At 40.5% G+C, this 21,520-nt stretch overlaps 1 protein-coding gene across 36 annotated transcripts in view; it reads left to right on the forward strand.

Annotated features, from left to right (window-relative positions):
- Positions 1 to 21,318, forward strand: part of EPB41L3 (erythrocyte membrane protein band 4.1 like 3) — a 240,666-nt gene extending 219,348 nt beyond the window's left edge. For 6 of the 36 annotated variants that reach the window (XM_053571292.1, XM_053571287.1, XM_053571288.1 and 3 more), the window contains 13 exons: positions 3,114 to 3,167; positions 5,631 to 5,666; positions 6,368 to 6,559; positions 12,314 to 12,388; positions 12,781 to 12,879; positions 14,123 to 14,854; positions 15,335 to 15,460; positions 16,148 to 16,525; positions 17,271 to 17,402; positions 17,819 to 17,917; positions 18,643 to 18,723; positions 19,002 to 19,117; positions 20,200 to 20,230. In XM_053571292.1, coding sequence (XP_053427267.1) covers positions 3,114 to 3,167; positions 5,631 to 5,666; positions 6,368 to 6,559; positions 12,314 to 12,388; positions 12,781 to 12,879; positions 14,123 to 14,854; positions 15,335 to 15,460; positions 16,148 to 16,525; positions 17,271 to 17,402; positions 17,819 to 17,917; positions 18,643 to 18,723; positions 19,002 to 19,112 — 2,115 coding nt within the window. In that variant the 3' untranslated portion in view covers positions 19,113 to 19,117; positions 20,200 to 20,230. The other 30 variants (XM_053571304.1, XM_053571313.1, XM_053571306.1 and 27 more) reach the window with 21 other exon arrangements.
- Positions 21,319 to 21,520: the final 202 nt, after the last annotated feature.

Here is a 21,520-nt window from a genome sequence, read left to right on the forward strand (position 1 = left end):
GCACCAATATGATCAAATAGTATAGGACTGGAACATAGTACAGTTAAGAACACAATATTCCTACAGATGATGTTTATAATATTAACTGATTTCTAACATGGAGATCTGTTTTCCCCTTAGCTGCGGAGTTAGTCATCAACCTAACATAAAGCAAAAAAATGATTGTTGTGCTCTGCTTTTCTAAATTCTAAATGACTGTCCAAACTTGGAGAGAGCAAACCACACAGATCTTGTGCCTAATCCAGGGCCTACATCTCGTTGTAATCAGTGCATGAGAATTAATGTTCAACTTGGGCATGTCTGCATTACACTGGCAAAACAAATCACAGCAGTTAATTATTACCAGCTAGAGAACACATGATGGGGGCATCCCAGTCATGGCTGTGCTCGTTACTGCAAACCTCTGAAACCATGAATTAGCTGTCACCACTGGAATCGCCTCCCCCCTCTGCAGCCTCAGCCTCTTACAGCTCTCCTGCCACTAGGCTTTGTATCTGGCCATCTGTGCAATGCCATCTCTTAACCCCAAGTGTTAAGAGCTGTGCATTCTGGTTCAGGCTGAGCTAGAGAACTTTTATTTAGGTCATTCATTTAAAAAAAAAAGGCATTTACTTACATGGCCTGTTTTATTATCTAGGCTTCAAACACTTTGGCAGCTACACTGGGTGACTTCTTAGTATACAGTACAATTCAGCGCTGTCACTTTGATTTTGCAAAATCACTGATGACTGTAATTCTTTTAAAATATTGTATCATCACTGCTTATGTATTTTTCATGTGATAATGGCTTAATTAGTTCCAGCCTTTCTCAAGAGTGAAACTCAGTATAAAAAGTCTCAATCAATTCTGATGGTAAAGCTGTTAGCCAGCCTTTTTTCCCCTTTCATGTTCTTTTAGAATGGTCAGATAAGAAGGGGCAGAGTATCAAATCATCTATCAAGAAAGAAGATGAATTTAGCTCTTCGTACCATAAGGAGAAAAAGGAGATGGTTTCAAATCTGGAAAAAGAAACCAATTGGTCAACTGGTTTCTAACATTTTAAATAATGTAAAGATAGTGTTACACGATAGTTGATGATTTGCTGTACATTCGCAGCTCTGTGTAGTCACAACACATTGTGAAAATAACAGTTGCTAGAAAGGCTGCTTTATTCAGCCTTCATTACTTCATTTATTGACTACTGAGCAGGCACTGTGCTGTTGACTAAATGCTGAGTAGGAATTTGAGAGCATTTAGAAACGCATAGGAAAAACAGTAGTGATAATTATGTCATAGTAATATTAATGTATTCCAGTGATTCTAGGCATTTTCAGCTCTGTGTATGTCAGGCACTTTATAAAACACTGAGAGCATCCCTTATCCAACACAGGGCCGTTATTTTCCCCATATTACAGGAAAGAAGCTGAGATTAAAATAGGAAAAGGACTCGATGTGTCAGAGGCGCAAACAGCAGTGATCTGAGCTCATGCCAGTCCGACTCAAACTTCCCCTGTACTCTAATACTGTGATGCCTGAAAGTTACTGAAGTAAATTTTAAAACCATAAGAGAAATCATCTACTTTCCAGAAATTTAGAAGTGTTCAATATAACTCATTAGGACCCTAAGCCCAAGTCCAGGCATTATTCATGAATGCCTGAGATCTGGGGATTATTCTACACACTTGAACCAACAATGTGTAGTAACCACACTTACTAATTCCAACTGGCCTTTCCCGAGGCTGTCAGCTGGTGAGACCACGCTGATACCGTAGCCACAGTCACCTTCGTAAGAAAACTAATAAGCACCCTCTGCCCCCAATTGTTGAGCAAGCTGGTCAGGTCACGAAAATGTGTCAGCATGCTTTCTTCACCAACCTACTGAAAATTATTCTAGGTTTCATAGCAAGGTTGCCAGATGGTGTCCTCGGGTACAGGTACCGAATGTGCCTTGAGTCCTTTGCTTTCCAGCAATACATGAAATGAAACTGGATAGTGCCAAGAAGTCAGAATAGCTAGAGTTATAGAATAGTAGAAACGACACTTATAGTCAGTAGAAACGACACTTCTTGAGAGGAAGAGATTATTTTAAGAAGCAAATTCTCAATCTGAGACCACCAGTTTTGAATTTCGTTTTCAAAATATGAATCACAAATCTTTGATGAAGGGAACTTCATGAATGATTACTTGGTATTTATGGAGGGGAAAGTCAGTCAGTGTTATATCAGGGCATTGAGATGTCCATGGCTCTACCCTTGTTTTAAAATATAAACCCCTGTGAAACAGATGAAAAACTTGAAATGACTATTCTAGTTCTCCCGCAAAAACCGAGGGGCTCTGTCAAATGCTGTGCTTTGTTTTATTTGTTTCCAAGTAGATGTCTCTCTTTATATTTTTTAAAATTATTATTATTTGGTTCATTGAATGGTATTTTTGGAACGAGATGTTTAAATACATATTTGATATATGGAGGATGGAGCAAAAGTAAACAAAACGTATAGTCTTAAAAATATCCAGTTAGCAATGCTCCTTGAAGATGGAGTTACAACATTTTTCACATATAAAACATATGCCCGTGAGTCACTGGCATATGTGTTTTCTAATTAATAGGTAATGCAGACAGCCTGATGGCCATAAATGAATGTAAATTATTAAAATGGTATAAATGAGGGGCTGAAAGTCCAGTGACTGTTGTCAGTAGCTTTTAATGTAAATTTACATTTTTCGTTTACCTCTCTAAGGGTGACATATTACTACGAGACATACTACTAGAATAAAATATACATAAATATTAATTTTATTTGCATTAAACATTTTTAGGCGATCTTGTTTGGGGTTTTAGTTAAGAGGTGGGGGTAGGGTGGGGATGACAAATTGGTTTTCCCAAGACAGCGAAGCAGGCAGGGCGGTCTGGCTGCTGCACTTGCTGCAGGCTGGGCACCTCGGGTCTTCCTCTGAGTGGGCTCTGTGGACGATCCCTAGCTCTGGCCCTTCTTTTGCTTCTGCTTGAATCCATGTTCTTGTGGGGTGGTAGAATGATAGAGATGGGAGCTCTGTCACATGTGCCCGTTTGACCAGATGGTTTATTTTCTATCCCTGCCTTGCTCTTGGAACCCCATCTCTTCTGCGGTCCACAGACTGATAGTGAGCGCACGGACACTGCAGCGGATGGGGAGACCACTGCCACCGAGGTTGGTATGATGGAGGGTGATGGGTGGCTACCTAATGAAAATGCCATGCTGGGTGGTTCCACGTGTCAGAAGTCTGCTTGTCAGTGTTTGGAGTGGAGATCAGTTCCGACCGTAGCAGTAGAGGCTGCCTAGACCAGGGGTTCTCAGAGTCTGCGTCAGAATCACCCAGAGGTGCCCAGCCTCCAGTTTCCCATTTAGAAGAGCTAGTGGGACTCCAGAGTTTATACTTCCAACATATTCCCAGATGATGTTGACTCTGTTAATCTTAGGATCACAATTGGAGAACCACTTGCCTAAAGTGATAATACGTTTATTTTTAAAAAGTTCTCCTGTCCCAACGGAGAGGCTGTCTATGTAGGATAGCCATGTTGAGTGGGAAGAAGGGTCGCATTTAATTCCAGCCAATTAGCTAACTAAATAGCTGGACACAAGCATATTTTTAAATCCCAAATGGTGAAATAATTCTTGTTAAAATAATACTTATCTTATTAACTCATCTTTTTTATCCTTTGGCCTATAGCCTAAACCTATGGCCTAGGTTTCTTCACTCTGAATTCTCTTGAGGAAAATGAGCACTTTATATTATAACACATTGAACAGTGATAGGAGAGATACCTGTTATTCTCATTATTGATTCTTCAGGGTGCCTTAAACGTGTATGTCTCTGTGAGATAGAGTGTGTTTGTTTGTGGGTTTTATGTTATTTTTCCACATCTTCTCTGGCAGTAACTAACAATATTTCCTAAAGTAATGGAAGTGTTTTCTGAAGCAGGCCAGCAGAGTTCAGTGTGAACAGTACCAATGTTGACTTTAGGTCGTGTGTTCTTTTGTACATCATCCAATCCTATTTTGTAGTTGGCTATTTAGAAAGAAGTAGAAATGTTATAAATCAATTAATTGAAAATATCAGGAAAAAAAGCAGTTTCATGAGGTCATTAAGTTTCTTTCTTTACAGATGCCAGAGTTCCATTTAAAACTTGAAAATCATTTTTTAAAGTTAACGTTAATACTGTACAGCTATTATCCAGATTCTTTTGAGCAATTTTATATAAGTCTATTATAAGTTAATAATTTTCTATGCCAAATATAGAGACAGGGCATCTTGATTTTGTAAGAGTTACAGGTATCCACGGGGCAATCTAGTCAATAAATTTCATTGAAATCTTAATTTGTGCTGTCAGTGAAAGATAATTAATAATGATACTTCACATTTCTATAGTAGTTTTAAAATTTGTTATCTGTATAAAACGATTTAAGTGAGCAAGGGAATCCATGGACAATAGACAGAGGGTGATGCTTAAAGACAGAGTAGAGAACTTAAAACACATTGCAGAGTTAGCATGTCACAGCACGGTGTTAAAGTCACCTGTGTGTGCTGTGACAGGGTTTGAACACTCCCTTCTCATCAGGGAGCCAGCACGGAGATGCTGCCATGCAGGACATCACAGTGGGCAGCCTGTCCTCACTGGCACGTAAGGAAACCGAGACCCCAGTAGACCAGATGAGTTGCTTCACAAAACTTTAATGGCGGTGGACCCCTTTTTCACTTCTAATTTCAGTCTAGGTCCTATTACAGCACAGGGGCTTAAGTCCCCAGCCCCATGTCCAAGAGCCGCACACTTGTGATTGGCCTACCTACCAGTTACTGATACTCAGATGCCAGTCCCTGGGTTCAGCAGGTCCTTAAAAGGATAAAAATAAGGATAATGAAATGGCTTTAGGAAACATTTTTTTTTTCCAATCTCGTAAATTGTCCTATCTTCCTTTGAAAGAAATGATAGTGTTTATTGATAGTAGTTGATTTTTTAAATGTCCTTCCCCAGGTCAATCTGCTCTCTTCCCAAATTTGTCTTTAAGTATATAGATTTAAGAAAATCGAAGTTCTAAGAAATTTTAAAATGTGGGAGTCTCCCTATTAAATTCTTTGAGCCTGGATTCACTCACCTGCAAATTGGGGATCATCATAGCTAATCTCATAGGTTAAGATTCATACCCTACAAAGGAGCTCGCATTATCCTAGCCATTCTTAAGAATTTTGATTTTAATCTGGCTCCCCACACTTCCTGAACCATTTCTAATGTTCATTAAGGACAAGCTTCCAAGCTCTTGCTGTCACCTTCTCAACCCCATGGAAATGCTGTCGCTCAAAGGAGTAGGGCGCCGGCCCCATATGCCGGAGGTGGTAGGTTCAAACCCAGCCCCGGCCAAAAACTGCAAAATAAATAAATAAATAAATAAATAAATATGCCAAAGATCCATTGAACAAGGAATCTTTTACTCTTCTATTCTTATTAAACTTTATAATTTGTGTGTGAGACTGTTTGGGTTTATATGTAAGAAAGAAAGGCCCTTCATATGCAGGAGCACACCACCTTTAGCAAGTTTCCCTAGAACGTGATCCTTCAATCATGGAGTCAATCGCATGGTAAGACTGTCTCCCCCACTCTTTCTTGATGCTGGCAGTCGGACCAAGAGGAAGACGCAGAGCTCAAGGCACAGGTAGCAAATCAAAAACAAAAACATAAACAAAACCCCGTGTGTGGAACGCCCTGGTCTGTCTACAGCGTTGGGATCTTGCAGCATGCTCCGTGGCTGGTTACCGTGTGTCGTGGGCACAGTGCGTGAGGATGGCGTTTGTTCCTTGACTACTGTGTCCCTTACTTTTCCCTTTCTTCTCCACTTTTTCAGAATAGTCTGATTAAGCGAATAAAGGGTGAAAATGTGTATGTCAAACATAGTAATCTTATGTTAGAGGTTGGTATTGGTATAGACCAGTGCATGTCTGTGTGTGTGGTTTTTCTTTTCGTGGAATCTGTGCACGCCTCCTACCGTGATGCATGAACCGTGTGTTCACCTGTCACTAAGCAGGGATCACATCTTACTCTGATTTTTTTATTCTCTCCTACATATAGATCCCTTTTCCTATGTGTGTATTTCTTTTAATTCTCTCTAGTTACATGTGAATTACACTTTTTGGTAGTTATGCTTGTGTGAACTAGATTGCCCCCTCCTTTCTGTTCTGTGGAAATATCACATTTTTACCAGAGTGTTTGTGGTAGTGCCATGAGCCGTGATCAAAATTCTGTTTTATTTTGACTACTACTAAGATTCACATTATGTTAAAAATCAATCAGTACAAGAGCCGAAAGGAAAACAAACATAAAACATTGACTGTTGGGTACTTTATATTCTGAATACAGGAGCTAGAAAAAACTCAAGATGACCTGATGAAACATCAAACGAACATCAGTGAGCTGAAAAGAACCTTCTTAGAAACTTCAACAGACACCGCCGTCACCAATGAGTGGGAGAAGAGGCTGTCCACCTCCCCGGTGCGGCTGGCAGCCAGGCAGGAGGACGCGCCCATGATCGAGCCGCTTGTACCTGAGGAGGTCAGTGCATCGGCTTTGGTTGGAATTGCCTCTGTTCTCTACAGGGTCTGGTACCAGGGGAAGGGTTTGTCAAGCTTCTGAGTAGAAAAATCTCTAGGTGTAACCTAAACTGAGATGCTCAGCACCCCACGGGACTGCTGCAAAGTAAAATGATCATCTGAGGAGTAAAAAATGGCATCCGAGGGGCCGTAGAGGGACCAGGAAGCCACTGGGAGAGTGCAGTGCAAATCAGCCAAGTCTGACCATAAACCTAGATTTTACAGCTCGAAGAAACTGAGGTGTTATCTTCACAAATTGACACTTTTTCAGAATAGACTTCCTTTTTCCTTCTTTCACTGAAAAACGCCCTGAAAACTCATCTATTTCTCATCAGTCACAAGACGAGGTCCTTTGTGCCTATCTGAGGTTTGACTAACTGATGATCTGAAGTTGATAGTATTTCAGGAACATTTAAAATTACTCTGAGATATCACACCAGGCTTTTATTGGCATAGGAGTGTTTTTATTTGATTTTTACTTATAACCGATTTTTCTGATTTTTTTTTTTATGATGAAAGTAGTGGCCAGAAATTTCCTTCTTTCTTTTTTGTTGTTTTTTTTTTTAAGAAATTTCTTTTTAAGTATGAATATAGTACAGCTCTCTTTAAATATACAGCCAGAGAACATGGAGCATTATTCATCTGGTTACTGCAGGGTTCCCATTTGGGACCCACAAATTGCTACAGTGCTGATTTGACTATCTGCTGTTATGTTGCCTTATTTCTCTTTTAAAAGAAGTAGTTTTGAAAACTATCTTTTTTAGCATTGTATTGATTAACTTCCTTTTTTTTTTGAAGACCCTTTTACTGTGACGTATTTGTCCAAGAAGCTGAATAGAATAGAAAATTAAAACATAGACTTTCCGGGAGGCTGAGGCAAGAAAATCGCGTAAGCCCAGGAGTTAGAGGTTAATGTGAGCCGTGTGACGCCACGGCACTCTACCCAAGGGCGGTACAGTGAGACTCTGTCTCTACAAAAAAAAAAAAAGAAAAAAAACATAGACTTTCGTGGGAGAAAAACCCTTTAAATAGTGGTCTCTATGCAATGCTGAAGTCCTTGCAGTAAAAATAGGAATTGAATTGTGCTCATTCTAGATAAATTTTCTAAATCTCCTTTGAAAGCTGTTCATGAAAAGTGACCAATATCTTGCCATCACTATGTTCATGATAATTCCAATCTCAGCCAAAAAGAGAAGATATATAATATGTTTCCAGTTTAGTTATTTTGAAAGGGACCTTTTATGTGGAATAAATGAAAAGTGCAATTACCAAAGTATTCCTATACCATAAAACACCAGTCCCATTCAAATTACTGAATTTCAAGGGACACATTTCACAATGAGAGCGATTTCAATGCAATAGTCTTTGCGTTATGAAGAATACCACTTACCAGTTGCTTTTACAAATTTTATCATAATTGGTCAAGTTTGGCTTACCCTGTTTCTACTATCTCTTTTGGAAATAATATGCTAGCTCTAAAAATGTCAGATACTAGATTAAGTTAAAATAAATAGCCACTGAAAACGAAAGTAGTCAAGGTTCTCTTCTCATGCTGTTATTTAAGAAAATGGTAGGGGCCAGATGCTTGAATGAAAGTTTAAGTAATAGCTTAGAGAAATAAAAGGTGGTGCTAACGAACTAAGGGACTTCATAAGTCCAGGGGTCCTAAAACTACGGCCCGTGGGCCACGTGAGGCGGTGAGATTGTATTTGTTCCTGTTTTGTTTTTTTACTTCAAAATAAGATGTGTGCATAGGAATTTGTTCATAGTTTTTTTTTTTTTTTAAACTATAGTCCGGCCCTCCAATGGTCTGAGGGACAGTGAACTGCCCCCCTGTTTAAAAAGTTTGAGGACCCCTGCCTAGGCCATTAGTCTAGTAAAAGAACTTCGTTTACTTCTATTAAAGCCTGAATCTTAGAGAATAATCCTTGATAAACCCAAAGCCATTAATATCTAAGGAGATGACATATTGAATATTCCCAGCATTCCTTAGATGTTAACGCCTTTCCTGTGGTTAGTGCAGAAAAAGTGGAAAAGACCAAGGAAGGATTTTTTCAGTATGACAAATGCATAGAAACATATCCTCTGCAGAAAAGCAAAGCAATTTGGTTATTTAGAGTGGAGAAGACCCAGGGCTGGCTTAGTAACTGCTTCCAAGCACCTGCAGAGGTGTCAGTCAGGCCGTCCTGTAGCACTGTCACCTCTGAACAGGGGACAGCCGGGGAGAGCAGCTTCTCCTCTCCCTCTGCTCTTCTCCAGAACTCAAGGTCATTGATGACATCCAAGCTTACGCTCCGGTTTAGGACCCTGTAGACAGCTTTAAGAGCCCAGAACAAAAAAGAACAGTCTTACACCCTGCATGGTCAATTTCTTTAGTAAAATTATGGCTTCTGTTATGTGTTTTGTGAAAACCATAAAAGATAATTTTGTCCTCCCAGCAAGGCACATACCATAAAACACCAGTATAAAACATACTGGTTTATAAACATATAACCAAAAGATCGTATTGTGAATGCCATGACACTCTAGTCCAGGGCAACAGAATGAGACGTTGTCTCAATAAAAAATGAAAGATTTTTTTTAAATCTGTTCAAAAAGTAAACGGTTTATTTGCTAGCACCCTATTTTTTTTAATATAGCCCACTTTAAATTAATTAAGCAATAATCAGCCAGTTCAGAAAGAGGTTCAATTATTTCTAAATGGAAACATTTAACTTAACTTTTTAAATTGACATCTTAAAGTAATACTACTTGTGTCCGAATTAGCAAGAAACTTAGATCCAGTGACCCCAAACTTAATGACCCCATGCTTAGTTGGTTTTGATTTTGTGGGGTTCTTTTTTTAAGTTTTAGTGATAAAATGATATTTTGAAAAAAAAAATCTAATAATCTCTGATTTTTAATGTGATCATCTTCTTTATTTTGTTCTATCAATGGTAGTTGAATTGTTATAATAGCAATTGTTGTTTCTATAAAATGCTACTAATTTATGAACAATTAGAAGAAAATTTGAGTTAGAATTACATATAATGAGCTAATGATGGTTATTTTCTGGGATTTTGATGTGTGTTTTCTACACAAAATGGAAATTTGATTGTCAGAGGTTTCAGGTTTCAGATATTTGAGTTCGTAGCACGCAAGTAGCAAGGATGCCCCAAAGCAACAGAAAATATCAAAACCTCATTAACTTAAGGAACTAGACAAACCCACGTACACAGCCCACCAAACATAGAAACACCTAGAGCATATGTTATGTAGAGGCTTCCAGATACGCCCTCCACCCGCAAACATTTCCCTTGACAGCCTGTTCTGATGCACCTGGGCCTTGTCCAGTTAAGAGGTATTGTCCATAATGGGTTATTTGAATACAAGCATTTCCAAATATCAAAAGCAATACCTATTAGTATATTGTGCTAATAGTGTCCTCTCTTTTACAAAAGTGGTAGTTTTACAGGTGTATCCATTGTATAATAATTTGTTGAGTTAGATAGTATAGTCGATTTCCGTTATTTGCAAATTTATTTATAGAAACCCTTAACACTCAAGTGAAAATTCACTGTTGTGAATTCTGCATGCAGTCATAGGGCCTTGTTTCTTGATTATAGTATAGAGATGAAAGTAAATGAAACGGTTGGGGTATCCATCTGACTCTACTCTAAACCCTGACAAAAGTTGTTTGTTTTTAAGACAGAGTCTCACTCTGTTGCACTGGGTAGAGAGTCCTGGCATCACAGCTCACAGCAACCTCAAACTCTTGGGCTCAGGCAATCCCCTTGGCTCAGCCTCCCCAGTAGCTGAGACTACAGGCACCCACCACACGCAGATACTTTTTCTATTTTTTTTCTTTTCTTTTTTTTTTTTTTTAGTAGAGATGGGGGTCTTGTTCTTCCTCAGGCCGGTCTCAAAATCCTGAGCTCAAGCAATCCACCTCCTTGGCCTCCCATAGTGCTAGCATTACAGGTATGAGCCACCGGCGTGCCCGGCTTGATAAGAGTATTTTTTTAGATTATCCCCTTTTCTTTATTAGTACCATTTCACTTTTCTACTAGCTGAACTGAGTTGGGAGGTTACCCATCTATAGAACTTCACTCCAAAGTTCCCTTATGTTTACCTATCGGACATACACAATTCCAAATGTAGACAGTGTTGACATTTTCAATTATAAGGCAGAGACGTTTTTAAATTAGTTGATTTTAGACCACAGAATATGCTGGAAACCACTGTTCTTCTGGGATTTTTGTTAAGCTTTTATCTTAGGAATAATGTTTAGTTCAGTGATTATAATTAGAGGCCTGGCAGTATTTATTCTGAAAAGTACCTATAATTTTGACCTTTCCTTCCTCTTTTCGTTTGTTTAAAAAAAAAAAAAAAAAAAGGCTGTGATTGAAAGTGAAATACATTTAATGATTCCACATGGTACATTTTATCATTTCTACTACCATCCTCCAAAATGCAGCAGAAAAGGGATTTTTTTTTCTACTTCTTTGAAAATGGCTTATTTGTCTATTATTGGGGTCATAGAAAAATGAGAATGATACTATCAAAATCTGTCAGTAAGTCCTGCAGGAGAATATTCCAGATGTTCCCCTACAACCTCTTGCAGGCAAATGATTAAATGTAGTACTGATAGATTTATAAACAAATAGGAATTGTAAGTAGGTCTCATAAAATTATATTGTTCGTGATGGTTAGATTTAAAGAATTCCATTCTTCTAGAAACTTTGAAGATTCCATGATTTTTTTTTTTTTTTTGATTAATTAATGCCTTTCTGTCCCTATTCTGTGCCACTGTGCACCGTGCAGAGATAGGCTTGGTAGCTAATGCATTGCCACCTGAATCGTGCCTATTTAATACCAAATAAAGGTATTTTTAAAAAAGTAGTTAAAAAGTAAAAAACTAGTTCCTAACATGAAATGTTGACTGTATAATTTCTTGATTTTATGTTAAAGGAAAACATGATTTGGTATACTTAATTTTTCACCAAAGTATTTTGAAATTGGCTTAAAAATTATTCACAAAATAATTGATATTTGTTATAAAAGTTCAAATAAAGCTGTAGCCTTGAATATTTTTGTTGATTTGTGGGACAGTAAAGAAATCAATTGAGGCAGCGCCTGTGGCTCAAAGGAGTAGGTTTGCCGGCCCCATATACCAGAGGTGGTGAGTTCAGACCAGCCCCGGCCAAAAACTGCAAAAAAAAAAGGAAAAGAAAAGAAATCAATTGAATTGTAACTGGGTTTATTCAAATAAGTGGCCAATGCAGGACGTGTGTCCTGTCATCACTCCGCAATAGGCAGCACGTGAATGATGAATATAGTCAAATACTTGCCAGAAATTAGGATTTCTGTCTAGCTGAATTTTAAGTGAGTATTAAAAGTCCATACTCACTTTTTAATATGGACATAAACCTGTTCAAATGCTAAGAAGCCTTTATATTGTTCTAAGTCATATAAATGCCAAAGTTTCATAAAATAATTTATTGCTCTTTGGAAAAATTTATTACATTTTGATGTGGCTTCAGACCATTGTTCAAATTAAAAAGAATTATTCAGGAAAAAAATGAACGAATATATACATAAGTGTATATATATATATATATATATATATACGTGTGTGTGTGTGTGTACATTATAATAAAAGGACTCTCTTCCTAACATGCCTTTTTGGACACTGTCTACTTCCTCTTCTCCAACCCAACCCCCTTTATTTAAACAGACCAAAGAAGAAAGAGAGATTTCTGAAAAAATTATATTTTTGCAGCAAGGAAGCGCTCCATTCCTTGAGTCCCAGGTAAAAAACAAACATAAAGGATCTTCCAAAGGAATTGCTCTTCAGAATTCAGTGTCATTAATATGCCTTTAGTTTTTGTTTTTAAACTTGTCTTGTTTAATAGTAAGGTAAGTATATAATTTTGGCTTAGGTTCTGGGGAAGGAAAAATGGAATTTTCTTAATATGGTAGTAATCAGTTAGGTATCATTTCTGGCTTCTACTCCCAGCTGATTTTACCCAGATTTTGTCATTGAAGCCTTATGACTGTACTTTCTCATAATAATCTTACTGAAACGTTTTACTGTTTTTGCTCATAGAAAACATTTTACTGTCTTTGCTTGTAGAGTGGTGCTAACTTACATGGCATTGATTGATTTCGAAAGTTCTGAACTTTTATTGGTTTTCTCACTAGCCGGGTGTGATAAAGAAAACACAGGAAGGCGACTCTGCTGACACTGTGGTCACTTCTCGTCAAATAATTTTCCAGAAAACTCTCCCATCGACCCTAGAGGTTATTTTTTTCAATTCATTTCATTTCATCCAGCACCAGCATGTAGGTCAATCTGAAACCACTTTCTTTAAGGCACACATGTTCCTAGATTAAAGTTTTTAGGCTATGGTCAATACAAAAGGAAAAAACTTCTAAGTTTAAAATGTCAACCAAGGTGCTCCTCTGCTCTTGGTTTGATATCTCTTCTGTGACCTGTTAGACTTGTCACCCACCTGGTCACATCCTGTCAGGCCTCTCCAAATAGAGGTTTCTTAACTTTCATTTCTTCTGCCTTCTTGGAGCTAATACTAAGGAAAGTGGGAAAGAAATGACCACAACAATCAACTTTCAGTTGTAAATGAGGTTGGAACTCAGTACAGATCAGTATGGCCTGTTTTTAAGAGTCTCCACCAGTGTCCCATCAGCAGGAAATATTTCAATACGGTGCCTTGGACACAGGCCCACTCAGTATTTATTAGTGAATAAGTGCAATAGTGGATTCAGTTTCCTATGTAAGGAAGTACAATTTACAGATACGGAAATGGCATTTACAGAAATTTGTAGAATGTTGGCAAGTTTATTGAAAGAAAAACATGCCACTAGATTTTAAATACTGTTCAATGTAAAAACCTGTCTAGGTGAAGCTAAAGTAGCTTGTACAGCGACTTCAATGATGTTCTTTAATCTTGAAGGATAAAATGATCAGAACTTTATTATAAGATCAAATATATTTCTTGCAAAATTTACCACCAAAGCATGTTCCCTATATAAAGAAATCTGAGGCTTGGCGCCCGTAGCACAGTGGTTACGGCGCCAGCCACACACACCAAGGATGGTGGGTTCGAACCCGGCCCAGGCCAACTAAACAACCGCAACAAAAAATAGCCAGGCGTTATGGCGGGTACCTGTAGTCCCAGCTACTTGGGAGGCTGAGGCAAGAGAATTACTTAAGCCCAAGAGTTGGAGGTTGCTGTGAGCTGTGGCACTCTACCAGGAGTGACATAGTGAGACTCTGTCTCAAAAAAAAAAAAAGAAATCCAAAATTGCCACCATACCTGCAAAATGTATTCTGAGGTGAAGGTTATAAATTATAAGTTTCAGAGGAGAAGAAATCAGAGCCATAATTATTAGATAACAACGCCAGCCATGTGCAGCCCCATCACAGGCCTAGTGTAGCTCTTGCCCTGATTTTATTAAAGGATTCTTATTTTAGAAATGAGATACCATCAGAATTTCTAATTTAGCTTTCATATTTCAAATATAGGGCACAGAGGATTGGGTTATTATAGACAAAATACCCACTGAGGTAGTTGATGGTGATTCGAGAAAGATTGTGACTTACAAAGTGGTGACAGTGAGCAGAACTGGTGACCTCCCGGCTGACATGTTAAAGTCTGACGCTATTAAAATGCATAGCTTCGATGACTTGGCTAGAGAGGTGCAACTGAAAGAAGACAGCAAGCAGAAAATATACACTCTAGGAAAATCCTACGACACTGTCTCCGGAAGAATTGTCACTATGACTGGGAAAGTGAAAGAGGGGGAAAGAGTGGTATCGCCCTCCACTCTGGAAGCTCTTCAGAAAATGGAGAAAGGCGTGTCAGAGTCAGTGAAGCTCGCGCCCATCCTGGCCCAGTACGAGGTCCTGGAAGCCCTGGCTGATGAGAAATCCAAGAGAGGACCTGAGGTCCACACCCCAAAGCGGAGATTGTCAGAATCCCTGGCTCCCATCAAGGAAGCCGAGTCTCGAAGGCAGAGTCCTGAAGATGATGACCCCAGGAAGGCCCCCGTGCTGGGGAGGGATGTGGGTGTGCACCTGGGCCCAGAAGGTGGACGGTATGGTAAAACGGATCAAGTGCTAGAAAGTGAGGCTTTAAAAGTGGGGCCCTTTGGCCCCCGAAGGAAGAGCCTGTCCGAGTGGAGATACTCCCAGGAACCGGCCATCACCACGGCTACCGCACATTATGTCACCGAGTCATCGGCATCCCGAGTCGTGGTAACCAGCGCCAGCATGACGTCCTGGAGGCACTGCCCTTCCACCCCAGACCTTCCCGTGTCTCCTGCTTGGCTTTGTATTGAGAGCCAGCCAACCCAGCTTTTTGATTTTGTTCATGGTTCTATCAGTACCGCAGTGCAAAGTCGGCATTCAAACTCTTTCCATTTTATTTCCAGCTCCCCATCCCTGAGGTGTCATAGTGCTGCTGTGGCTTGCAATGAATGGGGAAAGTAGGATCTGCTTAAACCAGCGCCACCCAGGCCCAGTAACTCTCTCTGCTTTACCAAACGAGCTCCTGGTCACTCCGATTTGCTGTTTTATTTGCCATTCTTTTTCTGTTTTCAAACTCTGTATTGGAGATTCCTTCATCCCTCCTCCCTTTCCCCTCTGCCTACAGCTGTCTAACAGGCTGCAAATGTGTGTGCGCCAGGGTTTGTGTGCGGCCCTCGAGCTTGACTCTGCCTTTCTCTGCCCACTCAGACTAAGCAATCTTCTGGCGAAAAGCTCATGGATGGCTCCGAAATCTTCAGTTTGTTAGAGTCTGTGCGAAAACCGACGGAGTTCATAGGAGGGGTTGCATCCACTTCTCAGAGCTGGGTTCAGGTGGTCAGTTGTTCATTTTTGATGTTTTTGAGTGTGCGCTTTTGCTTTTCCTTACGCGCTTTTTTCTTTCTTTCTTTCTTTTTTTTTTTTTGCAGTTTTTGTCCGGGTTCAGGTTTGAACCTGCCACCTCCAGTATGTGGGGCTGGCGCCCTCCTCCTTTGAGCCACAGGCACCGCCCCATCCTTATGCCTTTCTGGCTGTGTGCGTGTGTTACCTCCAAGTTGCTTTGTCTTTAAACACCCTCCACGCCCCCCCCCCAGGTGTCCTCAGTTACTGTCCTTCGTTCCCCTCTGGGAGGATCTGTCATACTCCAAGAAGTATCTCTGCCTTTAGTTCCATTTCAGGACGTACTTCAGACACTCCGCAGGCAAGCATGTGGAGAAATTTAATAGCATTTAGTTCTGAAAAGCATTTTGTCTCACCACTTAGAGTCTAAGAAAACGACCAAAAATAATGTGAATGCGCTACGATGCTTGCATTTTTTTATTGCATTCTGTTTCTTTTGCGGCAGGGTTCTGGTGCATGTATCTGAGCAGGAGGACCAAAAGCTAATTTATATTTTCCATCAGCATTTCTAGTTCTAAGCACTTGATTCTGGCTTTAGGCATCCCATCACATGGCGACCTTAGTTATTTTTCAACCATTGATTTATGGAAAGTCACACTGACACCATAGTCTTTTCCCCTGCAGAAAACGGAAACCAAAACAGAGCCCAGTGGACTAGAGCCGAAACCCACCTCACACCCCCAGCCGCCGGGCGCTGAGAAGCTGGTGCAGGAGGCCGTGCTGGTGGAGGAGAGGCGGGTGATGGAGGTGCGCGCCAGCGGGGACGCCTCCTGCGTGGCTGGGGACGACGCGGATGCCACAGCACAGCCAGGGGATGCTTCCAGCATCAGAGGGAAGGAGGACTCTTCTCTGACTGAGGAGCCTAAAGCGGAAAGGGGGGAGGAGGCCAAGAAAGTGGCTCTGGGACAAGAGGAGACAGCCACTGCGTCGCGCGAGCCGCAGGAGGAACAGAGCATAGCCGTCCACGTTGCTGAACCTGTGGAACAAAAAGCTCATTTTGAGGTAACCACTAGTTATTGTTACTTTTAGCACCAAAGTAAAACTGAGATAGCATATCGAGAAGTTGAGGTCGGCAGACAGGTGCAGCTAAGGTTTATTTTCTACCTGTTTTCCTTGTGCAGTTCGTTTCTCCTCTTCCAGGGTGGCAGTTAGGGGTCTCTGCTGGTTTCCAGCTTTGGGGTCACATGCAGACACATCTCCTGATTATTAACACTATATAGCTCCAGGAAATGGTGTCTACCCTCATTGAAATTATTGTATTTGACCGTTACCCTGGGGAATACGTAGTCGGCAGAGATATTAGAAAATTTGATAAATCTATTTCTGATCAATGGATTTATCCAGAAGGATGAAAAACTAAGCTTGCTGAGCACCAGCTCCCTCTATTCATTATTCTCTTTTATTGAGATCACTAAAGTGTTTGGGGGGGTTACTATCTTATTACTTGTTTCTTCTGAGAAGTTATTATTATTAATTTGGTTTATTTATAGCTTTTTGTTAATTACTAATTTCTGCAAAATGTTTTTCTTTACTTGAAGTAGTCCATATAAAAGAAGTTATGGAGTCTTGGGAGACCACTACATACCACGTACATGTTGTATGCCTGGTTTTCCAACTTACTTCCCACATAAACATTTATTTCATCCTGACCTGTGCTTGTACCCACCAAAAAGGAAAAGGGGTTAAAAAACAAAACCGTGTTTGCACCAACTATAACCACCACTGTACTTTCTTCCCATTGGCACAGTCATCCACTGTGAAGACAGAAACCATAAGTTTTGGTAGTATTTCCCCAGGAGGAGTAAAGCTAGAAATTTCTACCAAGGAGGTGCCAGTCGTTCACACTGAAACAAAAACCATCACATATGAATCATCGCAGGTAAGATAATCTGTGAAGACCAGCAGCCCTGGCACTCCGTCTTATCCCTTTTTATGGCTTAAGGCATTTACATATAACCACATGAGGATCCAGCAGCCAGACTGTCTCTGTCAAGAGCAATCTAAGAATTGTAATTTTATTACTGATCATGGGGCTGCAGTATTTGAGATACAGAAAAAAAGGCTCAGAAACCTATTTCCCTAGCCACAGAGGAGGGGGAATACTCAGCCATCCACTGCTCACATTTCTAAAGTCCTAGGGTTTTAAGTAACAGTGAACTGTGGTTGCACTTAGCTGTCACTCTTGGCAGCAGCTCCCAGACTCTGAACAGTGCAGTGACCATGGTGGATAACGAAATCATCGGAATGCACAGGAAGGGTGAGCACTGGGTGAGGTTTCTGTCCCTACTTGCTCAGGTCGATCCTGGCACTGATCTGGAGCCGGGTGTGCTGATGAGCGCGCAGACGATCACGTCGGAAACCACCAGCACCACCACCACCACACATATCACCAAAGTAAGTGGACTGGGAAGTCGGTGGGGACCCTGCAGTGCTGGAGAGAGGCGCCATTCAGAGCCTGAGGGGTGAGCTCCACAGACACACAGGGGCTCCACCCTCGGGATGCCAGGAAGGCTGCAACTTCCGAGTTGATGACAATTTGACTTGTCCTCCCTATGCAGGAGTTTCTCTTTAGAAGCAGAACATTCTTTTTTTTTTTTTCTTGAGACAGAGTTTTATTTTTGTCACCCTCACTAGAGTGCTATAATGTCATACCTCACAGCAACCTCAAACTCTTGGGCTCAAGAGATGAGTAGCTGGGACAACAGGTGCCCACCACAATGCCTGGCTAGTTTTTCTATTTTTAGTAGAGACAGAGTCTGGCTCTGGCTCAGGCTGGTCTCGAACTCGTGAGACTCAAGCAATCCACCCAGCTTGGTCTCCCAGAGTGCTGGTATTGCAGGCGTGAGCCACCGCACCTGACCTGAGGAATGTAACATTGTGATTGCCTGTGCTTAATGCCTTCTGTAGCACTTGCCATGTGGTAGGTGTTCCAGAAGCACCTGCCATCCCATCCCAGAGGACTCTACTGTGTCCTCACTTGTGAAATTGAAATATTAAATAACCACTACGAACAAGTGACGTTACCTAACACGCTGCTACCGCTTTCTTCCACTTACCCCAATCAAACCGTGATTGTTTCTCCCTGTAAGTTCATCAAACTTTTCTTTTGTTTCTTCTAGACTGTAAAAGGAGGCATTTCTGAGACAAGAATTGAAAAGCGAATAGTCATCACGGGAGATGCAGACATTGACCATGACCAGGTAGTATGTCTGAGATGATAGATGCCCAGGCAGAGAGATAAGGAAAAACCTGTTGGCCCTCTGATTCCCAATGCAATTCTTCTAGTCCAGCATGTATTCTAAAAAAAATTCTGAATTAACTTTCCGCTATATGATTATGATCATAATCCCTTCTGTGATCACCGTCCCTCATTTGTAAATTGTGGGTGTAGATTAGCTCGTCAGTCTCCACCTCGCTACTGATCATGCATGTTCCTCCTCCTTTCTGTTTCTGCCCTTCTGTGATTTCCTGGGGATAGGCGCTGGCTCAGGCAATTAAAGAGGCCAAAGAGCAGCACCCTGACATGTCAGTGACCAAAGTAGTGGTCCATAAAGAGACAGAAATCACGCCCGAAGATGGAGAGGATTGACAGAGGTAAGAGGAAGCGCTGGTTCTCGAGGCTTCCCAGGCTGGCATGCAGCATGGGGCAGTTTCCTCTCATCCTTCACCTAACCCCACGCTCCTTTTTTCTCTCACTGGCATTTGTAGAGCTGGTTACCAGGAGGGTGGAGAATTGGTTTGCGGGTGCCCGTGTGTCTCACATTCGGAGGTTCCGTGCTTGTGGGGCGTTTGCACCTACTGCCAGTTAGAGGACAAAGGAAAAGCCGAGTCTTTGCTCGGGTAGTCTCACGGGTCTTCCCTCCTAATCCACGCGCTGTGTTCTTTTCATTGTCCAAATGTCGAATTTGATTTCACTTGCCGTGTGGCCTAATCAGAACGGAGGCACCTTTGTTCTGAGAGGTTCAATTTGTGTGTTCCAAATACCAGAGAAACAGACTGCTCCCCCGTGTGATGGCCACATTACCCCCGTAAGCTTTCTCTTCAGCTGTGTTTGGTGATAGCTGGTTTATGCTTTGTGTTTTGTTTTGTATTTTAATTTTTGAAGCCTGAGCACTTCTTTCTTTTTGGATGTCTTGTATTTCCTGCATTCTTTGGGGTGATTTTTCTCCCTACTATAACATTGTGTCTCAGGAGGAAGCAAAATGCAATCTTGTGTTCCTCCAGGAAACGCTTGCCTTCCCAGCGGCATTTAGCCTGTAAGCGCACGATTGTCACGCATACTACCTTGCCCTGCAAGAACCCATGGGCTGTAAGCGTTTCTGAGAAGCTTTGAATGCTGAATGCAACAGTTGAGCTACTTGCACACTTGCTGATGGGATAAGACATTTATGAGACTTAATAAGTTCTCTAACACTGGTTTAAGAAACATAGGTTGATGAATGGCATATGTTAAAGAAAAAATATAAAAGTCACTCTTTATATTCAAATTATAATATGTTTTGGAAGATAGGGGAAAAAGTGAACTTAGGCCACTTGGGCGATACTGTAATTGCTTAAATGTGGTATCTTGCCAAAAAGCATTCTAAACCTCCAAGATAGTTTTTTTTGTGACCTTGATCTGAGAAAAACTTTGCAATGTTTTCAAATAGGTAATGAATCGAATCTCTTTTCTACAGGAATAACTTAGCTTGCACACGAATCCGGTCATGCCAACCATTAGGAAACCCCCGAGCCGACGTGGAGTTCTCTCTTCTAACCCAACTGACTTGTATCTGTCTGTGGAATATTTCAATCCAGAAGAATTGACCTTGACCATTAATAAAGACACTGGCAGAGAGATCTTCCCATAATAAAGCAATCCAAATCAGCATCAATAACCTGATATTGCATGAAGCCACGATAAAATTACAAAGAGCAGCATTTTTAATTTTCACAAAATGTCTCAGTTTTCAGCTATATCTGCACGTTCATGACCAACAATATAAACAGTGATCTCATGTAACACATACACAATTCATGCCTTTCATAGTTTATTATTAAAGTTAAACAAAACTGCAGTTTCTTAGATGACAGATCTTTTGTTTACAGATCAATGGAGATTACCGTAACATACTAGAAGCTGTCTAGGTCTGGTCAGATGTACCCCAGATTAGATGTGCCAATAACCGACTTTATTCAGTGAACAACTTGAATCTTGACTTGTTTCATCACTCTCACCCTGAACAGTAATGACTCTCTGACCCTCCGGAAATATTTAACACTTACACTCTTGTTTTGTGTATCTGATTTAATTCATTACAACATAGTCCTGATTTTAGCATATTAATGTGATTCCTTCCTGTCGTCTGCTTTGGTCTGCATTCAGTCCGAAAAACTTTCCAGAGATCTCTAACAAGTCTAAATATGTAAATTATCATTATTTGGAGAAGAAAAAACCCTGTGTTTCTGTTAGTTTCCAATATTATGACATTTCCCTCCAGGAAAACCTGTTGGGTTTCTTTCTTTTGCTTTGTTTTCTTTCTTCATTTCTTTGTCCTTGTGTTTTTTAAATTGATTTTTCTTCTTTTACTTGAAAACAAAAAAGAGTGTTTTATTTCCAAATCTGGTTCACATTTACAACCTAGTTCAGAGCCAAGCCTTAAACTGTACAGAATTTCCACTGTAATTAAAACTATCTAGTGTTTAGTTATAAATAGCCTTCCACAAAGATATATTCTCCATTACACTGTCACCTGCATCACAGCCCATGGTGAATGTATGTTTCTGCATAGCAAAATAAAAATGGTAAACGCACTCAAAGCTTGAAGTTTCTATGTTGAGTAATTTCTGGATTGTGTGTGCTTAGGCCAGAGGTAGCGTTTGCATGACATCAAAGGCCTCATTCATCTGCGTTGTAGATGTAAATTTACCAGATTTAAAAAAAAATAGTGTGAACAGTGTGCAGTGTACAGGCCCTTTGAGAGATTGGAGATGGGAATAAAATATGTATATACACAT

This window comes from Nycticebus coucang, chromosome 19 (assembly GCF_027406575.1).
Source record: "Nycticebus coucang isolate mNycCou1 chromosome 19, mNycCou1.pri, whole genome shotgun sequence".
Taxonomy (NCBI): Eukaryota; Metazoa; Chordata; class Mammalia; order Primates; family Lorisidae; genus Nycticebus; species Nycticebus coucang.